At 40.1% G+C, this 23,198-nt stretch overlaps 1 protein-coding gene across 1 annotated transcript in view; it reads left to right on the forward strand.

Moving 5' to 3' along the window:
• The first annotated feature begins 1,809 nt into the window (after window positions 1-1,809).
• The window catches only part of LOC102987600 (peptidyl-prolyl cis-trans isomerase FKBP4-like), a 54,741-nt gene continuing 33,352 nt past the window's right edge, over window positions 1,810-23,198 (forward strand). The window contains 4 exon segments of the mRNA XM_024130785.1: window positions 1,810-1,905; window positions 9,521-9,636; window positions 10,521-10,549; window positions 13,561-14,780. Coding sequence (XP_023986553.1) covers window positions 1,810-1,905; window positions 9,521-9,636; window positions 10,521-10,549; window positions 13,561-14,780 — 1,461 coding nt within the window.

Below are 23,198 nucleotides of genomic sequence, written 5' to 3' on the forward strand. Positions count from 1 at the left end.
TAGTGGAAAATAATCCGAAAAAGAATATATATATGTATATATGTGTGTGTGTATATATATATATTATATATATACCTGAATCACTTTGCTATACACCTGAAACTAACACAACACGGTAAATCAACCATACTTCAATTTTTTTTAAAAAGCCTACTGTTAAAGTTTCATGAATTTTGAAGGTCAGTTGTTATACACAACCAGTATAAAAATTAAATCACATAAAATTACAAGTAAATAAATTATATTAAAAACTAAGGTAATGAATACTCAAAATTCATCACTTTCTAATTATCTTATGAAGGGTGGGAGAATATGCACCTCAAAATACGCCTCTTTGGTGTGTTGATTATTTTGAGCTGTAGGCTCTCGAAAAACGGCAGATGCAGGGAGAGGCTTTCTCTGAACTCCCCTTATTTGCCAAAAGACAGGGCCTCCAAAAGGGACTCAGTTGTCACAGACCACCCTCCCCGGGAGCTTCATCAACTAGGAAGGAAGGATTCTTCTCACAGGAGAGAACAGAGGTCAACACCACACCGAGTCTAACTTTGTCACAAACTCTCATACCTCCCACCCATTCTTCTAAGGGCCCATTCATCTTTCCTAACAATCATTTCCTCTCCCCTAAGAGGCCTACATCCCCGCTCCCCTTTCCCTACTGAAATGGCATTTAAACCTAAATGCTAAGCCATTTCGGGGAGTGACTCATTTTTCCCTGAGTATCTCCCATGTATTCCTGAGGTATCCATGTTAATAAACTTCTGGGTAGTTCCCTCTTGTTAATCTGTGTGGTAAAGCTCATAAGGTAGAGGGAAATGTGTTTTTCCTCCCATACAGTTCTGATCTTGAAGTTATTGATGTCTGTTATCTATATGGTAGAAATACTACACAATGGGGCGCTACACTGCATCTCTTCCCAACAAATGCTATGAATCAGACTTTTAATTTTTCCAAGAAAGCCACTTGTTAACCATTTACCAGCTCACTACTGCCCACGGAAAAACGATCTTCTCTGAACAACAGGCAGGACCAGCATCCTCAGAACACACTTTCAGAAATGCTGACCTACAGAAAAAAGTCCATTCCAGTTCTCTCTCCTAACAGTTCCTATATTTATCCTTTGCCACAGCACTAGCCAACTTACCTGTTTTCCTCAACTCCTACTGATTTCTGTAAGTCTCAGTTCAGACACTGTCCTTTTTGTGGAACATTCTCTGATCTCTCTCTGCAGAAGAAAATAGACCCTAGCTGTCTTCACTGAAGCTTGAATGTGCCACATTGTCCTAGGTATGATTCAGTAATTAATTCAACAAATATGTGTTCTCCCCCTATTATGTGTCAGGCATCGTGCTAGGTGGTGGGAATAAGACTGAACTGATAGCCATAGTCCATTCCCCAGTGAGGGAGATAAAATTGAACACTAAATCAATTATTTATCATTTTGACAAGTGCTAAGAAGAAAAGTATAATTGTCTATGTCTATTTAATCTACAAATCTGTGATTCCTTGCCCTGTTAAAGGCTCATTTCTGTCATCTTTCTCTTTTTACTATCAAGCGCCTCACAGAACATACATGTTGGATAAATTTACTGTGATACAGAAAAAAATAAGGCTTACTTACAGGTTGTTTGTATTTACTGATAAATATTAAAGGATCGTGAAATAGGTAGGTAGGTAGATAGATAGATAGGTGGGTAACAGATCAAGAATGCATGAGGAAGATAATTCTTACTGCTCAGTGTAACTGAACTGACAGAAGGAAAGATTATGGGAAAAAATGATAGGGCATTTAGAGAAGTAAGAGTAGTAGAGATGACATGGAATTTAGATTGTGATTGTGGAATGAAAAAGAGAAATCTAGAAAATATCTGCATGAAGAATGAGTTGGACATGATGATGGAGGAGAAGGTAAGAACAGTGATATGAGATGGAGCTGCCACTAATAGACCAGAATATCATGACCTTGGAGCAATGGTTTCAGCCTTTGCAGTAATGCAGTCATAGTCACTACTGTTGTCGCCTACAAAGAGAGTTTTGAAGGCATTTGCACTGCAATGTGCATGTAAGACATCTTGGGGCTGAAAGAAAAATTAACTTGGGAATCATTCAACCTGTCCCTGACCACCAACCAGCTAGACCACCATTCATTTCCTTGCATGCTCCAAATAACAAGTTGTTATATTTTCCCATGTACAAAATGATAAGAATTCCCTAGCTTTCCAAAAACAGACAAGTTCCAAGTGTCCTGTTGGCAAATTCCCACTGAGAATAATATAAGCATTCAGAAACTTTAAGGAAACTCCCTTATTTGCTGCCAGAATCTTTTTTTTTTTCCAAAAAAGTGATAAAGAGCTCCTGAAATGATTTTACGATTTCAACATGATGCACTTAATTGAGTTTGCAACCAAAAACACAAGCTTTACATATTGGGATCCCAAGCAAATTTGTCTTCTCAGGAACATTGTTTTTTTAAAAATCATTAACATATTGTGAGAAGTGAGAGCACCCACATGTCTGCAACACAAATGATTCAACCATTCCTCAGGAGTTCTCACAAACGACATGTAGGCTTATCACATGAAATAAGAACAAATGAAGAGACTTAAATGTATTAGAATTCCAGACACATTCAGATATAGTGACATCATGGGCTGCCCTCTCATATTTAGTCACAGATTGGCTTTGAGACTATTTGTTTTGAAATCCTATAACTATTAGTGCTAGGAAATTACACTGGAAAAAGGCTTTTCTTAATACATGTGACTTTTTCTTTTTATTTTACCATTCCTTCCTAGTACTAAATGCTCCGACTTTTGTGATAAGTAAGGATGATAATTAAAATTATTTTTAGATTTAGTGGCAGGACACTGTTCAGTGGTCCCCAAACCTCCTTCACATTGAACTCATGTGGAGAGCTTTCAAGAATTAGATTCCTGGGTTACATCCTGGTATGTCTGGACCTACTGAATCAATCTCCAGTGTGGAGCACAGAAACCTATTTTTTTTTTAAACATCTTTATTGGAGTATGATTGCTTTACAATGGTGTGTTAGTTTCTGCTTTACAACAAAGTGAATCAGTTATACATATACATATGTTCCCATATCTCTTCCCTCTTGAAACAACAGCAAAGATCAATAAAACTAAAAGCTGGTTCTTTGAGAAGATAAACAAAGTTGACAAACCCTTAGCCAGATGCGTCAAGGAAAAAAAGGAGAGAACGCAAATCAATAAAATTAGAAATGAAAAAGCAGAAATCACAACTGACACTGCAGAAATACAAAGGATTATAAGAGACTACTACAAACAACTATATGCCAATAAAATGGACAACCATGAAGAAACGGACAAATTCTTGGAAAAGTACAATTTTCCAAGACTGAACCAGGAAGAATTAGAAAATATAAACAGACATATCACACGTAATGAAATTGAAACCGTAACTGTTCAGTGGTCCCCAAACCTCCTTCACATTGAACTCATGTGGAGAGCTTTCAAGAATTAGATTCCTGGGTTACATCCTGGTATGTCTGGACCTACTGAATCAATCTCCAGTGTGGAGCACAGAAACCTATTTTTTTTTTAAACATCTTTATTGGAGTATGATTGCTTTACAATGGTGTGTTAGTTTCTGCTTTACAACAAAGTGAATCAGTTATACATATACATATGTTCCCATATCTCTTCCCTCTTGAAACAACAGCAAAGATCAATAAAACTAAAAGCTGGTTCTTTGAGAAGATAAACAAAGTTGACAAACCCTTAGCCAGATGCGTCAAGGAAAAAAAGGAGAGAACGCAAATCAATAAAATTAGAAATGAAAAAGCAGAAATCACAACTGACACTGCAGAAATACAAAGGATTATAAGAGACTACTACAAACAACTATATGCCAATAAAATGGACAACCATGAAGAAACGGACAAATTCTTGGAAAAGTACAATTTTCCAAGACTGAACCAGGAAGAATTAGAAAATATAAACAGACATATCACACGTAATGAAATTGAAACCGTAATTAAAAATCTTCCAACAAAACAAAAGTACAGGGCCAGATGGCTTCACAGGCAAATTCTATGAAACGTTTAGAGAAGAGCTAACACCAATCCTTCTCAAACTCTTCCAAAAAATTGCACAGGGAGAAACACTCCCAAATTCTTTCTATGAAGCCACCATCACCCTGATACCAGAACCAGAAAAAGATATCACAAAAAAAGATAATTATAGACCAATATCACTAATGAACACAGATGCAAAAGTCCTGAACAAAATACTAGCAAACAGAATCCAACAGCACATTGAAAGGATCATACACCGTGATCAAGCGGGAATTATCCCAGGGATGCAAGGATTCTTCAATATATGCAAATCAATCAATGTGATACACCACATTAACAAATTAAGTAATAAAAACCATATGATCATCTCAATAGATGCAGAAAGAGCTTCTGACAAAATTCAACACCAATTTATGATAAAAACTCTCCAGAAAATGGGCATAGAGGGAACCTACCTCAACATAATAAAGGCTATATATGACAAACCCCCAGCAAGCACCAAATACCTAGGAATAAAGCTGCCTAAGGAGGTGAAAGACTTGTACACAGAAAACTATAAAACACTGATGAAAGAAATCAAAGGTGACATAAACGGTTGGAGGAATGTACCATGTTCTTGGATTGGAAGAATCAATATTGTGAAAATGACTATACCACCCAAAACAATCTACAGATTCAATGCAATCCCTATCAAACTACCAATGGGATTCTTCACAGAATTAGAACAAAAACTTTTACAATTCGTATGGAAACACGAAAGAACCTGAATAGCCAAAGCAATCTTGAGAAAGAAAAACAGAGTTGGAGGAATAAGGCTTCCCGACTTCAAACTATATCACAAAGCTACAGTAATCATGACAGTATGGTACTGGCACAAACACAGAAATATAGATCAATGGTACAGGATAGAATGCCCAGCGATAAACCCACGCACATATGGGCACCTAATTTATGAGAGAGGAGGCAAGAATATACAATGGAGAAAAGGCAGCCTCTTCAATAAGTGCTGCTGGGAAAACTGAACAGCTACATGTAAAAGAATGAAATTAGAACACTCCCTAACACCATACACAAAAATAAACTCCAAATGGATTAAAGACCTAAATGTAAGGCCAGACAATATAAAACTCTTAGAGGAAAACATAGGCAGAACACTCTACGACATAAATCACAGCAAGATCCTTTTTGACCCACCTCCTAGAGAAATGGAAATAAAATGGAAATAAAAACAAAAATAAACAAATGGGACCTAATGAAACTTAAAAGCTTTTGCACAGCAAAGGAAACCATAAACAAGACAAAAAGACAGCCCTCAGAATGGGAGAAAATATTTGCTAATGAAACAACAGACAAAGGATTAATCTCCAAAATATACAATCAACTCATGGAGCTCAATATCAAAAAAACAAACAATCCAGTTAAAAAATGGGTGGAAGACCTAAATAGACATTTCACGTAGGAAGACATACAGATGGCCAAGAGGCACATGACAAGATGTTCAACATCACTAATTATTAGAGAAACGCAAATCAAAACTACAGTGAGGTATCACCTCACACTGGTCAGAATGGCCATCAGCAAGAAATCTACAAACAATAAATACTGGAGAGGGTGTGGTGAAAAGGGAACCCTCTTGCACTGTTGGTGGGAATGTAAATTGATACAACCACTATGGAAAACAATATGGAGGTTCCTTAAAAAACTAAAAATAGAACTACCATATGACCCAGCAATCCCACTACTGGGCATATACCCTGAGAAAACCATAATTCAAAAAGAGTCATGTACCAAAATGTTCATTGCAGCTCTATTTACGATAGCCAGGACATGGAAGAGTCAGAAAGAGAAAAACAAATAGCACATGCTGACGCATATATATGAAATCTAAAAAAAAAAAAAAATGGTACTGATGAACCTAGTGGCAGGGCAGGAATAAAGAGGCAGACGTAGAGAATGGACTTGAGGTCATGGGGTGGGAGGTCAAAGGTGGGGCGAAGTGAGAGTAGCATCAACATATGTACAGTACGGAATGTAAAAAATAGTTGGCTGGTGGGAAGCAGCGGCATAGCACAGGGAGATCGGCTCAGTGCTTTGCAGTGGCCTAGAGGGGTGCGATAGGGAAGGTGGGAGGGAGATGCAAGAGGGAGGGGATATGGGGACATGCGTATACATATGGCTGATTCACTTTGTCGTGCAAAAGAAACTAACACAGTAATGTGAAGCAATTATACTCAATAAATAAATAAATAAATAAATAAATAAAATCACAGAATTAAAAAATATCTATGGCATATAATCGAAAGCATATAACTTCAGGGGGAAATGTCCTCAGAAAACAACAATAATAACTTGTGTTTTGCAGAGCCTTACAACCTAGTGTTTCAACTGTGAAGTAACAAGTTTGGTACAAATAAGTTCGCCCGTCTTCTCACGCTCACTGGAAATGTGAATAAGACACTACACTTACTCAAAGTCTCAAGCTGTGCCCCGATGTTCTCCTATGAAAGCCATCCGTCTCTGGTGCTGGACCCTCCCCTCCTCCTTGGGCTCCAGACTATCACGGGCAGGCATCTGAAGCCAAGATGCCTTATCCCCGCTGCTGTCTCTGCTTCCTACTCACACCATCTCCCCACCAGAGTGGTCATCAACGCCCCAAGCTGGGGTGTGACTGGCACCATTTTTACTGAGGCCCCAAAAGATGACCCAGTGTCACATTACCCCACTCTAAATTCACCCCATTGAAGGGCAGACCACACCCTATTTTATTCATCCCCAAGCAAGGCTACTTAGCATTCCTAATGTCCCAGAGATTTTTCTATTTCTAGTAGATGGTGCATACTTGGTGACAAATAAATGCTGACAGAAATGCATTATGAAGAGCACTGATGTTGCAATATGATTATTGTTTCAATGTGGGAGTATAATCCCTGGACTATGTTGCCAGTATGCACATTGAGTCTGGATCATACTGGTGAAATAAATACAAAAAGATCAGACTCCAAAATAGATTTATCTAAAATGATAATTAAATGTGTCAGCTTATAAAAATATTTTTCATCTCTTAAATTGCAATTTCTGAGAAAGTTCTTTGAGAAACTCTGTTGAATACATATAATTATTTAAATTGTGAACTTGGCTTCATGCTAGTAATACAGTAGTAGATATTTTTGCTCTGCATTGGGGATCTTTTGGACCAAAAGATATTAAACTGGAAAAATGGGATATTTCACAATGAAAATCAGTGTATGAGCTTAAGAAAGACATGGGGAAAGTCAGTTGCAGATTTAGAGATGATATTCACAGTTAGGGTTTCCTTTCCTTACAAGTTTCATAATTGAGGTAATCACACTTAATCCAGAGAAAGAACTGGAAGTTTTTACTATTCCAATTTATTTCTCCAAGGTCTTAATAAACGTTTTACTCATTTATGGAACAAATATAAACAGAAGTATGTGTTAGACACTGCTGTTCACAGAGAATACAATGCTGGACAAGCAAAAATGCAAACCACACTTCCGGGCAACCTGCAGTCACGTGAGAAATACAAATAGACAATTACCTGGTGACAAATGCTAAGACTGGGGCCTTATTCTTCCAGAAGGAAGTGCCAACTAAGAATGAAAAATAATAGACTTTAGGCAAAGGAAGAAGATGCTTAAAGTAGATAGTGTAGTGTGTGTACAAAGACCCAGAATTGAGAGTGAAGATTTGAAGAAGTAAAATCTCTTCTCTTTCAGGAGAAGCCCCCATGGGTAAAATAGTGAAAAGAGGTGGTACCCAACCTCCCACTACAGAATCCAAAGGGAGAAGACACTTCACACACTGATGACTGGGACCCAGGCACAAGGGTCCCAATCAGTGGACTGTCTTACCTACTAGTTTTAATTTGGACCAAATGAGACAATGAGTAAGGAATGATTAGGATTAATGGTGCAAAAATTAGACCCAATGGCACCAGCCACAACCAAGCAGTGGCCGTGGTCCCAGCAGCTCTGGTCTGTAATTCCAAAACAGACTCACCTGCAGCTTTGATTCCATCTGTCAGGCTCTCTTCAATTCTCTGAACCCCTTGCATTATTCCAGAAAGTCCCAGTTTTGCCATAACACGGAGATTTGATTTCTCTTATGAGCAAAAATCCTAATACAGATATGAATAATAGGAAGAGGGGTTCAAGAAATGAAAACATGGGGAATCTAGGATTTACTATCCAATTGAGGGGAGAATATAGAGAGGCAGTCTCCTTAATATTCCTGAATGGGAATGTGGCAGCCCATGGGAAACAGTGGTGAAACAGCTAAATAAATGCATCTATACCTTTCTTGATAGCTTCAATTCATTCCTGAAAACTTTGCTGCTAAATATAAAGCCATTAAATTGTTTTAATTGTTATGAATTTCAATGGAACAAATTATGATTTATTTCATCCCAAACTAAGACATACAATTTTCACTTGATAGAAAGATGTATCAATTGCACAATGAAAACAAGTTTACATAATGATAAAAATGGAAAATAAATAGTTTATTTAAAAATTAGTGCAATGGGGCTTCCCTGGTGGCACAGTGGTCGAGAGTCCGCCTGCCGATGCAGGGCACACGGGTTCGTGCCCCGGTCCGGGGGGATCCCGCATGCCGCGGAGCGGCTGGGCCCGTGAGCCATGGCCGCTGAGCCTGTGCTTCCAGAGCCTGTGCTCCACAACGGGAGAGGCCACAACAGTGAAAGGCCCACGTACAACAACAACAACAACAACAACAACAACTAGTGCAATGAAGATTTAATATCCTCACCACAAAAGGAAGAGTAGACTAGGACACGGATGGCAAGTAGTGGAGGAAGGGTTTGAGGCAGCCATTCTTTGGAAGGTACACTCTTCTTTTGCGCCATTTTATTCACTAGTTTTCAATGTCAAACTGCACTGCAAAAATTATGTTATACCATAGAAACCACTTTTAGAACAACAGAATTTTGTGCATGAGAGTTCTTTAAAGAACAGAAACAGTACCTGCACAGAACAGACTCATGAGTCACCCCCTTTCCCTTGGCATATGTTCACAAAGAACAATTCTGAATTCATCTAAACGTTGTTCTATATAATATTCTATACAATATTCTCAGACACTCAACTGTTGTGTCAGTCTATGGATGAGTATATCTTTGAAAATATAATGTGGAAATATTCCTTCTTGTAGTATATATCTTTAGCACATTTGGGGGAAAAATAGTCATTGCACTAAAAAAGAAACGAGTCATTCACAAAGAGGTAAACTTTTTAAGAGATGGTATAAAAAAAAGTTATAAACAAACAGTTGTTAGGAGGAAAATCTGTAAGTCTGTGGTGTTCTAGGATGAAGTACCTTCTGGGGTAAGGCTTTGGGGGATCGAATTGCTCAGCCCATAGAATCCATGAAGTGCATGCAGACTACAAAGACTGAGGGTGAGAAGGGTTAATCTATTGTCACTTACAGTTTATTGAAAAGAAGAGGATTCTGAAACAGGACTTGGATCCTGTTGTTCCAGAGGAGAAGCTGAGACTTGAAGATGAAAGAACCGGGCATGGAGTTTTTGGGGGCCCCAGCAAGAGGTAGACCCACAAAGCTTCATGGATATACACAGAGATGCAGGAGAGAGTATTCACCAATGTCAGTGTTAGCTCAGGGTAAAGAGCTTTTGTATTATTTTTCCTTTCTACTTACATGTATCTATAGTGATAATTTTTTTACAATAAACTATATCACTCCTATAATGAAAAATATCATAACCCTTTTCAATTCTGAAATAGAATGTAAACAGAAAAATATCCATTCACCGAAGAGTTTAAAAGCCTAAATTCTTGGCTCACCTCAAAGACATTCAGAAACCCAGGGACTTTCTAAAACCATTCAAAATGATTCTTTAGCTCAGGCAGCTGCACGGCTCTAGTGGCCAAAGATTTATCCTGTGGGCTGTCAGATCGTAATATCAGTTGAATTCCCTCAGCCAAGTCTCATTAAGATTGTCATGGCTGGGCTTCCCTGGCGGCACAGTGGTTAAGAATCCGCCTGCCGGTGCAGGGGACACGGGTTCGAGCCCTGGTCCAGGAAGATCCCACATGCCGCGGAGCAACTAAGCCCGTCTGCCACAACTACTGAGCCTGTGCTCTAGGGCCTGCAAGCCACAACTACTGAAGCCCGTGTGCCCTAGAGACTGTGCTCCTCAACAAGAGAAGCCACCACAATGAGAAGCCCGCGCACCACAATGCAGAGTAGCCCCCGTTCGCTGCAACTAGAGAAAGCCCGTGCACAGCAACGAAGACTCAACACTGCCAAAAATAAATAAATAAACTAATTTAAAAAAAAAAAAAGATCGTCATGGCTGACACTTAGAAAATCCTATGTTCAGGGCACTGTGCTAAGTGCTATATTTGTATTATCATATTTAATATTCAGTAGAATCCTTTTAAGTATTATTGTCTTCTCTGTTTCACAGATTAGGAAACAAAGGCACAGAGAACTTAAGTAAATTGCCATAGGTCAAATAGCTGGTAATGGTGGAGCTACGGTTAAAGCAATCAGACTGATTCCGTAGTCCATATTCCTAACCATACATAATACAACACATGGGTCAGGATTAACTGAGCACTAGAGAACTGAAATGGGATTATACAGAATTTGGAGTTCTCTGTGGTCCCTGAAACTCCAACCACCCAATGAGCCTCCTTTTGTCCATGGAATCGAAATTTAGACCTTTGTGTTATAAGGATGTTCTTCTCACGGGACTTCTCTGGTGGTCCAGTGGTTAGGACTCCCTGCTCCCAATACAGGCGGCCCGGGTTTGATCCCTGGGCAGGAACTAGATCCCACATGCCGCAACTAAAGATCCCACACGAGGCAAAGACGACCCCACGTGCCGCAACTAAGACCCAGCACAGCCAAATAAATAAATAAATAAATAAAATTTTAAAAAGATGTTCTTCTCCTCCTTGAAAATGTTGCTGCACCCTGATCTGAAGCAGTCCTCATGGTGATAAAGCCAGTCCTCATGGTGAATCCCTCCTTGTCCCACTGGATTCTGTAACTAGAGTCAGCTGAAACAAACTCCTCTTGACTTTCAGGATACCATGATGCCATTTTGGTTCTCTTTTATTTCTTCAATCTTTAAATATTAGAGTGTCTCACAGCCCTCTTTAGCCCTCTTCCCTTTCCTATCCACGTTCTCTCCCTAAGTGGTCCTAACCAGGTCCCTGCCTTAAAATACCATCTACATGCTGAACCGCAAACCCACACACCCAAACCCACACCTAACTTCCTGACACTTCCTTTACAAGGTACAGCAGGCATCTCAAACCACACTTGTGCAAATCTGAGTTCCTGATAATCCCTCCCCAAATAGCTCCTCATACAGTCTCCCCATTTCAGTAAAGGAATTCATCAGTTTTTCGCTTACTCGGCCAAAATTCCTGAGGTCCTCTTGGACACCTCTCTTTCTGTTACACCCCCCATGTGAAGCCTGTTAGCTCCTTTTTCAATATATGTCTAGAATCTGAGACTCCTAACTACCACGACACTGGTCCAGGCCACCATAATCTCTTTACTGAATTATTGCAATAACCTCCTGATGGTCTCCCTAGTCCTGCACTTGGTCAACTTTACCGCCCCTCTCCTCTCCCCAGCTCCAAAACACACTCTAGTGTCATAAGAGCAGCCAGGACAATCCTGATAGATGTAAATCATATAATGTCACTCCTTTGCTCAAAACCTTCCCTATAAAGGTTTGAGATTTCCCGTCTCAAGCAGAACATAAGCCAAAGTCCTTACTAGGACTTACAAGGCCCTACATGATCTGGTCCCCGTTACCTTTCAGACTTCGTGTCCTAATTCTTTCCTCTAATTCATTCTGTTTAAGGCACAATGGCCTATTTAACATTCCCCTAATTTATAGGCACACTCCCACCCCAGGGCCTTTGCACTTGACATTCCCTCTACCGTATATACCTCAGATACACATGTGGCTAACTATCTCATGTCTTTATTTTTTCACTCAAAACTCACATTCTCTCAATGTGAGCTTTCCTGGGGGCCACCCTGCGTAAAATGTCACATTTATCCCTCACATTTCCTTCCATGCATTATTTCTCTCCTTAGCTCTTAGAGCCATCAAATATAACATGATACACATTTTATTTGTTTGCCTTGTTTACTGTATGTCTCCTCCACTATAACAAAAGTTTCATGAGGACAGGGATTCGTATTCACTCTGTTTCTTATCGTATTTCCACTTCTGAGAATGTACCTGGCATGGGGCTGACACGTCATAGACAGGTGTTGACTTCATAAAGAGACGCTCCACAATGTCGATTACAGAACCAAACGTCACAGTGTGATAAATATATTTATTGAGGACATCTCAACCTTTGAAAGTCAGGCAAAATTGTGTCAAGCCGTGTATCCCGTGTTCTGTGAGAATCTAGTGCCCTCAACAAGATTTCTGAGAACTCCCCGGTGTTAATACCTTCACGGTTACTCTGGATTTGCCTACCTGCCTCCCTGGACTGTTGATGTCATTGGCATTTGATCCCCTGTAACTATTCTCTGTCCCCTGCTCTGTGACAAACCGAGACACAGAAAGCAACAGCCTTCGCTTCAACACCCCTACAAACGCTGATCCATTGTGTGTGTATCTGTAATATGTTTAACTTATAATTTGCAATGACAGAAGTGTATTTACGTGGCTTCAAAAAAGTTAACATTTAATATTAAACATCCTCAAGCTTTATACATCTTTGACCTGCCTTCAACACTGTCTCACTGTCCATTTTCCTCCATGGCCGTCTGTCATGCTACTGGGTCATTTCTCTGCTCCTTTCTCCTCAATTATCTCACTCTTTTCACCATTCTTTTCCTAACATCTGTTCTTTATTTTTCGAGAGAATATTGCCTCTCCCTCTTTGTATTTCCTTATGATCCATGCCATTAAGTTTTCACATTATACTAAAAAATAACTTCTCAAGTTTTATCATTTTATGCAAAAGACAATTCCCCTTCATCACAGGAAATTCAATGACAGCTTTTAAAAGTCTTTGCATCCAAGAGTCCTGGGCAGTTGAGGCAATGGCAGCTGCCTAAGCAAAACCTCTTCAAACAGCCTCCAAACGACAAGAAAAATAAATAACACCACACAAAACTCACACCTTTGGCATAACTAGAAGACAGACAATCTTATACGCTGCAGATTACCTCTCAGTAGGAAAATAAGCACCAAATTCCAGCAGAGTCAACTTCACAGAGAGCAAAGGGGTTCTGAAAAAAATGCACAAGAAAGGTAAGAGAAGATTGAGATAAATCCACACCCGGGGAGACGGGCTGGGGACGCGGCGGGGGCGACGCGAGGGCTGGCCCGGGATTCCCAGGGTCCCAGGACCGGGTCGGGGCCAGGCGGAGGGCGGGAGGAACGAACTAGAATCCACCTTTCGCAGAGAGGAGCGCCAGAGCCCGAACCGGCCGCCATCTCTGGAAAGTTCTCCTCCCAGCGTCCCTCTCCGCCGGCCGGCTCCTCCCAGCCTCCTCCGCCCCCGCCCCCTCCACGGCGGTGGACCAATCACTCCCCGGGCCGCCCAAGACCCGCCTCCTGCGCCTGCTTCCCCGGGCCAAGCAGGATAAGGGCGTGGTTCAGGTCCTCAAGCGAGAGGGCACAGGCACAGGGGTGCCCGTGGTCGAGGACCGAGTCTCTGCCCACTACACGGGCTGGCTGTTCGATGGCACCAAGTTCGACTCCAGCCTGGACCGCAAGGACAGAGTCTCCTTCGACCTGGGGAAAGGGGAAGTCATCAAGGCTTGGGATATTGCTGTAGCGACCGTGAAGGAGTGGGAAGTGTGCCACATCCCCTGCGAGCCAGAATACGCCTACAGTTCGGCGGGCAGCCCTCCCAAGGCCACGCATGTGCTCCAGGTGGAGTGGCGCCATCGTGGAGGTCGCCCTGGAAGGTACTCCAAGGACCAGATCTTTGACCGCCGGGAGGTCGGCGAGGCCGAGAGTGTGGATCTGCCTTGTGGGCTGGAGAAAGCCATTCAGCGCAAGGAAAAAGGAGAACATTCCATCGTGTATCTCAAGCCCAGCTATGCTTCTGGCAGCATTGGGAAGGAAAAGTTCTGGATCCCCCCAAATGCTGAGCTGAAGTATGAAGTATAACTCAAGAGTTTGGGGAAGGCCAAGGAGTCCCAGGAGGTGAGCTCAGAGAAGCTGGAGCAGAGCTCCACAGTGAAGGAGTGGGGCACCGTGGACTTCCAGGAAGGCAAGTTCAAGCAAGCTCTGCTGCGGTACGAGAAGATCGTGTCCTGGCTGGAATTTGAGTCGACTTTCTCTAACGAGGACGTACAGAAGGCGCAGGCCCTTCGGCTGGCCTCCCACCTCAACCTGGCCATGTGTCATCTGAAGCTGCAAGCCTTCTCTGCTGCCGCTGAATATTGTAACAAGGCCCTGGAACTGGGCAGCAACCATGAGAAGGGCCTTTTCCGCCAGGGAGAGGCCCACCTGGCGGTGAACGACTTTGACTTGGCACGGGCTGACTTCCAGAAGGTCCTGCAGCCCTACCCCAGCCACAAAGCTGCCAAGGCCCAGCAGCGGATCCGCAATGAGCTCGAATGGAAGAAGAAGCTCTATGACAAGATATCTGAGAGGCTAGCTGGGGAGGAGAGCAAGGCCAAGGCCACGGGCGCTGCAGGAGACCAGCCCGCTGACACGGAGGTGAAGGTCAGGCAGAAGAAGCATGTGGCGTGGGGGGGGGGGGTGTAGCCTCAGGTGGGGGCGGAAGCTTAGCCCCGCCCAGCCCGGCTCCCGGCTGCCTGCCCCTCCTCCCTACCCTACTCCACCCTGTTGGTTCTGTAAAAACTGAAGAATTTTGAGCGAATTAGACCTTTATTTTTCTAAAAAACAAAAAACAAAAAAAGCACCCCCAAAGAAAGAACAACGTGTATCCTTAAGTGTGAAAATATTGAAGAAAGAATCCTGATGTTGATGGTAACAGATTCAATGCATACACTGAATTCAGTAAGAGTCCATGATTCCATATATATATAGAGATTAATTAAAACTAAACAAATGGGAGGTGAGGGAGGAAGTCTTACTCCTTTAACTAGAATATCAACTGGTAAATGTGGGAGGAACGATAGAAAAATCACCATTTTGCAACCATTATAATAAAAATTGATTTAAGCAGAAGCTATCGATGAATGCTTAGAGTAGGTGAAAGTTTGGGGAATAAAGGATATTTACATTGCCTTAAAATATTTATTTTCAAATTATGTATTAATTAACCAAGGAGGAAATAGTGACTTGACGGTGGAGAAACCTGGCAGAACCATCACAGCCATATGATTACAGCCAACACCACCAATAATGGAACAAACGACATCGAGTGCCTCTTGATGTGATGCCCTGAGAAGGACACAATGTCATATCTGTTTGCTTATACAACGTGTATAACATGAATCTCATCAGAGGAAACCTCAGGGAAACTCAAATTGATGGCCGTTCTACAAATAATAGGTGCTCTTTGAAACTGCCAGCATTACGAGAGAAAATGGAAGACTGGTGGGTGTTATTCCAGATAAAAGGACACTTAAGACACATGACAACTAAGCGTAATACATAACTCTGGGTATCTCAGGCCAGGAAAAAACAGTTAGCTGTTATACGACATTCCTGGGATAGTGGATAAAATTCAAATACGGGCTCTGGACAAACAAGCGCTCTTGTGTATCCTGGCAATAGGACAGCCGTGATTGAAAAAGAAAATAGACTTAATATCCTAGAGGAATCTACAAGGTAGGAAATCCACAAATAGATAAGATTAATTAACTTTGAAAAATTAAAAGGATGGACTGGGGCAGTGGAATAAAAACCCCAAATACTGTATATTTGATTTTGAAGTTTAGGTCTTTTTTCTATTTCAGTGAAAATATCTCATAATGAGATTCAAAGATTGAGAAACCAAACCCTTGTTAATAGTCTTTGTTCTGAAAGTCTTTAAAGTTGATTTTCGTATTGAACTGTCAGGAAGTTAACTAGCTACCCATCACCTTCAGACACAGTAGCTCTGTTTACACAGCCACTGCCAACACATGAGTCACAGGATCAAACCATAACATGCCCACAGCTTGTCTTATTTAACTCATCGCTTCAGGGAACACATGGGGAAAAATACACTCTCTACAGGCCAACCATTTTGGCACAAACACGAAATTGCACAAAACAGAAAAAAATTGCATTTCTTAAGTAGTCTGACTAGCAAATTCAGTGATTCTATGCAAGTCTGGACCATGTTTTTGAAAGACACGCTTTTGCAGAAATTTTGTTTCTCCTTCACGCGGAGCCTGAAAAAGCTGGCAAACTGCCAAACCAGAAATTCTGAAGACTCGAAATGCAACCTGCGTCAGTTGTATTGATTGTAATCCATAGCGTGTGTGCATGTGGTCATGCCGGTGATTCATAGATAACACTGTGAATCATAATTAAAACTGGAAAAGTAGGCTTTGATAAAATATGATTTAATCAAATGCAAAAATCACATTTTAGCAACCTGGTACTGTCCTCTACTTAATGTGTTTCCTTCCTCCCCCTCCACTCCTTCCCCCCTTCCTCTCTCTCCTTTTTTGTTCTATCAAAGCTCACACTGGGGACTTCCCTGGTGGCGCAGTGGCTAAGAACCCGCCTTCCAGTGCAGGGGACACAGGATCAATCCCTGGTCCGGGAAGATCCCACATGCCACAGAGCAACTAAGCCCGCATGCCACAACTACGGAACCCACGCGCCTAGAGCCCATGCTCTGCAACAAGAGAAGACACCACAATGAGAAGCCCACGCACCACAATGAAGTGTAGTCCCCGCTCGCCGCAACTAGAGAAAGTCCGCGTGCAGCAACGAAGACCCAGCGCAGCCATAAATAAATAAATAAATTTATTTAAAAAAAAAAAACTCACATTGGTTTCAGTTTTCAGCCAAAGTTTGAGGGTTAAATGTTACATACCTTGAGAAAAGCTTTTGCCATGTTACCAGTTATTTCAAGACAATATTAGAAAAGAATCCAAAATTAAGTATGACCTATGGGTATTGTGACATTTACTTGGAAAAAAATGCAAACCTAGAAGTGTTTTGACAGGGCTCCTCACTTTATGAAAATCTAGACCCTTCTAATTTGTCAAGGAGGTGGAGGACTATTAAAAGTGTTTGTCTAAATTACGGAAAGGACCAATTTAGTGGTCTTGCTAAAAAAGAAATGAAAATGTTATAATAAAGTCAAAACCTTTAATCATTCCTTTAAAAAAAAATTAACTTCTCTCCTAAAATTAAAGTTGTTTTCCTTGCTTTTCTTCTCCAAAGATTGGGTTTAGTTGAGGTTCTGGAAAGAACGTTGTGGTTTCCTTTAGGTTAAATAAGCTGAAAATTCACTAGATAGCAGCATAAAATCTTTTAACGAAACATTTTGCATAGGAACATATTTTTAATTTCCATAAATCTAATCTACTAAAGTCTAAAAGCCAGCTCAGAGTTTTTCTTGGCAGATTCGTACAGAGAAAAAGGAAAACAATGAGTTTGTTTTCTTGCGCCTGTATAAATGCACCACCCCTGCACAGCACATCGTAAAGACTGTTACATCTGAGGAACACAATTAGTAATTGTAATGACGTTTATGTCTGATGAATGAAAATATGTTCATGCTACTGCAAAATAATTTAAGCAAACTCGTGCATACAGCTTATTGTGTATGTGAAGCAAGTCAAACACAAGGAACATGATCTTGTTCTGGAAGAATAAACAGAAAATAAGTAAACATAGAACAAAATAAAAAGTAATTAAATACTTTCTCATTAGAAATGAATATATAACAATAAATATAAAAGAAAACACTATGCAAGAAAAATACTTCTTTACTCAACTACGTCCTCTGGGCAATATTGTGAGAAATGTCCCCACTAAACCCAAGAAAGAGACTGAAGTAAATGAAGTATTACTGCCCATTTCCTGCGTGTTGATTCAGTAAAGGTGTATTAAATTCCACATAAAGTTGAAAGTGACACCGTCCCTGCATTCCTGGAGCTCTCATGGTACAGGAGAGAGACATGCACACTCATAACACACCTGCGTAAGTGTGTAAGTACCACAGCTGAGGTGTGGTCCGGGTCCAATGGGATCACCGAAGTGGAAATCTCATCTTGCCTGGAGATACCACAGAATATTTCATGAAGGAGGTACATTTTAGCTGAGTAACAAATCACTACAAGGAACTCCCTGGACAGTTGCAAGGAGAACACTTGCAAAGGTGTGGAAGAGAAAAAGAGCATTCAATATTTTGGAAAGCTAAATGTTTCAGCAGAGCTGGAGTATGAAAGGGAGAAGTTAACAATTTACCCATTATATTAAGGGTATTTAGGGGCCACTGAAATACTTTCATTGATTTTTTTTGCTATCACATTAATTCACATTCATCAATAAATGTTTTTAAATGGGGAAAACATAAAGAAGAAAATTAAGTCTACTTTACGTCCTATTGGTAAATAATCATGTGACTTGACACACATTTTATGCCACAGCCCTGCTTCTAAATATCTTGTCCACTTAGTTCCCACAACAATGAATTCTTCTCTCAGTTTTGGTTCCTTCAGGTTGATTCAATTTTCCCTAGACTTTGCAGAGATTTCTTTGATTTTGTGGTACGCAGTTGCCGTTTTCTTCTCTTGGCACTAAGAAACATAGTTTTCTTTTTCCGTTACTGTTTCCTCCTCTTGTTTTCCTTCTAACAGATTGATCAGCTGTTGAGAAGGGTTTTTAGAAGTTTGCTCATAGAAGCAGCTGTGCTGGAAATCCAGAGCAAATTTTCTAGTTTTCGTTCAGAGTAAGTACATGTAAGTGGCACTGCTGGGCCAACAAGTACTGTTTAAAGGTGTCTGGTTCACAGGGCGAATTGCTTTCTGGAGAAATAACAATTTTCATTCCCATTAGTAATGGATGAATGCTATTTTCTGGCATTCTTACTGAGTGTCATCTTTAATCTTTGCAAACAGCTGAGGCATTTAAAAGAGCCACGCGATAAAATCAGGATTGTGTTTTATTCCTATCGCTTTTCCTGCAGTGTGTAGGACAGATAGGAGATGCGGGAGTGTGGTGCCTTTGTAGTCAGGAAGACAAGGAGGTTAGTGAAATAATCTAGATGAGAAATTAACCAAGGAAGTGACAAGAAGAAGAAGAAATAAGGAAACGGATATGAGAGATAATAAGAAAGTACAAATACTGTAATCAAGAACATGTTGCTAAGGGAGAGATGAAAAATCATTCTGAAAATGACCGTTATCTATAAGACACGCTACACACATGGGCACATATAAATCTCACAACAAATTTAGGAAATAAGTGTTATTATTCTGATCGTTCGGATTTGTAAAATAGGTTAAAGTACACATTTAGAAAGTAGCTTTGTAAGGACCCCACTCGTGACAAATCCACACTCCCCCCACAGCACACTGTACTACACTAGCTTCTGAAATGCTGACTACTTTGCTAACGTGAACATCTTGGTATTGAAAGAAATTTCTAGCTCCGTCTCCGCTTCCCTGGAAGTGCCTTCCTTTCCTTAGATTTCAGGCCAGTTTGTCACCCTGCTGTCTCAGTTTTATGATGCACTCAAAAACCACGTATCACTTGTACAGTTTTGTCTTTCTTGTTGTTAGGGTAGGAGTGACGCTCTTTCCAGCTTTCTACATCCTGAGCAGAAGCTAACGTCTCTCCATTCATTTTCAGCCTCTGTGACCCTTCAAGGCTCTTAACATGTCTACTTCCACCCCCCCAGCACTTACCTCTCCATATATACTTTCCACCTCTTTATCTATGCGGGATGCCTTCTGGGAGAGTTCCTTGGACTAATTTTCCTCGTCACGAACTCATTTCTTATTAATTCGGTCCACTCCCCTATCCCAATTCCTGCTCTTTTCCAAAGATTCCACAATTTTCTCCTTTTTATTCATTTTTGTTGTTGTTTTTCCACTGGACAATTTTCTTCTTTAATTGTAATCTCACCCGTGGAGTATGGCAGATGTGAGAAGGGCTGATAAGGACCTGCTTGGAGTCCCACTGGCCTGCCTAGAGTTCCCTAGCCCAGCGGGCTCTGGCTTTCCTGCCTTGTAAGCAGTTAGACAGGCAACCATCCACCTCCAGAGCGATGGTAGGACATAAAAGACCTGGACTCTCAATCTTATCCTATTATCCATGGTGCCAGGTTCTCTGCTGTCCTAGGCTTCGATTTCACTCACACACGGGGTATATATGCCTTCCCAGATGAATACTCTTTGATTTTATATTACATTTTCACCCTCTCACTTTTGTGGCATCTTGAGAGTTGGGTTCAGGAAAGGAGATGATTGCCCTTGTTTATTCACCATCTAATGTGAAATACTTTTATTATTTTTTCATGGGAAGGCATTTTATTTTAAATAGAGCAGTGTGTACATGTCAGTCCCAAACTCTCAATCTATCCCTTCTCCCCACTCATCCCCCTGGTAACCATAAGTTTCTTCTCTAAGTCTATGAATCTGTTTCTGTTTTGTAGAAAGTTCAACTGCATCATTTTTTTTTTAGATTCCCCATATAACGATATCATATATTTGTCTTTCTCTGTCTGACTTAGTTCACTTAATATGATAATCTCCAGGTCCATCCGTGTTGCTGAAAATGGCATTAATTCATTCTTTTTAATGGCTGAGTAATATTACATTATATATATATATATATACATACATATATATATACACATATATATATGTATATATATATATATATCACATCTTCTTTATCTATTCATCTGTCGATGGACACTTAGGTTGCTTCCATGTCCTGACTATTGTAAATAGTGCTGCAATGAATATTGGGGGTGCATGTGTCTTTTTGAATTATGGTTTTCTCTGGATATATGCCCAGTAGTGGAATTGCTGGATCATCTGGTAGCTCTATTTTTAGTTTTTTAAGGAACCTCCATACTGTTCTCCATAGTGGCTGCACCAATTTACATTCCCACCAACAGTGTAGGAGGGTTCCCTTTTCTCCACACCCTCTCCAGCATTTATTGTTTGCAGATTTTTTGATGATGGCCTTTCTGACTGGTGTGATATCTCATTGTAGTTTTGATTTGCATTTCTCTAATAATTAGCGATGTTGAGCATCTTTTCATGTGCCTCTTGGCCATCTGTATGTCTTCTTTGGAAAAATATCTCTTTAGGTTTTCTGCCCATTTTTTGATTGGGTTGTTTGGTTTTTTGATATTGAGCTGCATGAGCTGTTCGTAAATTTTGGAGACTAATCCCTTGTTTGTTGCATCGTTTGCAAATATTTTCTCCCATTGTGTGGGTTGTCCTTTTGTTTTGTTTATGGTTTCCTTTGCTGTGCAAAAGCTTTTGAGTTTAATGAGGTTTAATACTAATTAATTTAATACTAAGTTTAATTACAATTGAGGTAATTGAGGTTAATACTTTTAAATAACAATGAACAAGGCACTTTTGTTGAACACCAAAAAAATCTTTCAGAATATAGCATTTTACATTTCAAAAATATACACAGTGGCTCAGTTTAGCACCCAAATGTCAGAGGAAAATGGATCAGAAATGTAGCTTTAAAATCCAGTCCCAGCAGTAAATAAATGATTTTGATAAAGCAACATAAAAATCCTGGCAGCCTACCTAGGAAGATAATTTCTATCACATCAGCATGTAGCAAAAGACCAGAGCAGCAAGCAAAATACCTAGTCATGTTCATCTTTGCCTTGGCTTTAAGGCTAATAATGAAAGGCTTTATGAACAACAACAAAAAATTGGTAGTGATTTGGAATTTCGATGTTGATTAAATTTGGTGAATTAAATTTGAATTGAATGAGTGAATACCAGTATATTGTTAGGAACCAATCTGACACTTTATTCTACACTAAAATTTTACCTTATTATTTCTTCTTTCCAAGTTTTTCAAATATAACTAGCAAGTCAGACATTTGACTTACTTTTTGTTAAAACAAAAAACTCATTTCATACACAAGAATATGTAAAATCAAGCCAGTATAAGTCAATGCTCCCTTTATTGACAATTTATCTGGAGTCAGATCAGCTCTATCAGAAGTAGCAGCAGGAAAACGTGTTCCAATGCATCCAAGACTCAAAATGGCAGCTGGGTTTACCCTCTATCCGTTGGGAAATATTAATTTCCTACAATATGTAAAAACTCATTGCAGATAAGTATATTCCCAGAGAAACTAAAATATTGTATTACAAGACTTTCCAAGGTAAATTGCGATGTATACTTTTAGGGAAAATAAAATGTTTTTGAGTTTAGGTTTAAGTGGAAAGGATGAAATTGAGATCTTTCCCCACCACGTTTCACAAGTACCGCATCTGTCCAGCTCACCAAAGACAGGGGAGCCCAAGTCATTCATCCGATGTTCAGTCAACCAGGCAGACTCCAAAATCAGAAAACCTGATTAGAAAAAAAATTCAAGTTGTTTTACAAGTTGTTTAGTTACAAGTGCAGTAAAATTTAAATCTTGACTATTTATACTAACAAATAAGTGACCAGATAACAAATTATAGAAAAAATCATAGTTACATAAACATGGATTAGATCCTTTCAAAGGGAAACCCTAGATTCCTGACCAGACCCCAACTGTGGTGTGATGTGAGACTCCCCCATCTCTTTACTAAAACACTGTGAACTCAAGAACTGGAGGACAGCCTTAATAAGCTAAACTAACCTGTTTTTTGACAAATGATCACCTCTAATCCTGATGCTTGATTTGTGGGACTGAATTTTTTAACCACCGTATTTTACTTATATCAGAATCCATACACTTCTAAAGCAGAGTCTCTGATGTACTGTAAATTAGGAGCTGAGTTCACATCTTCAGGCACTTTCAGTGAATTATGAGACTAGAAATGAACTTCAAAGTTCATCTAGTTCTGTGCCCTTGGTCATGTCTCAGTGAGGATTGCTAAGATAAAAGGAGGTCTATTTCTTAGCTTTTTACTCCAATAAGTCTGATTCAAACATAGTATCACCTTAATTTCAGACACTTTTAAAGTAACTTCACGAATATTTTAAGTGAAAGCTTAAATAATGAACAAAAATTAGCCAAGTGAAAGT

This window comes from Physeter macrocephalus, chromosome 9 (assembly GCF_002837175.3).
Source record: "Physeter macrocephalus isolate SW-GA chromosome 9, ASM283717v5, whole genome shotgun sequence".
In the NCBI taxonomy this organism is placed as follows: Eukaryota; Metazoa; Chordata; class Mammalia; order Artiodactyla; family Physeteridae; genus Physeter; species Physeter macrocephalus.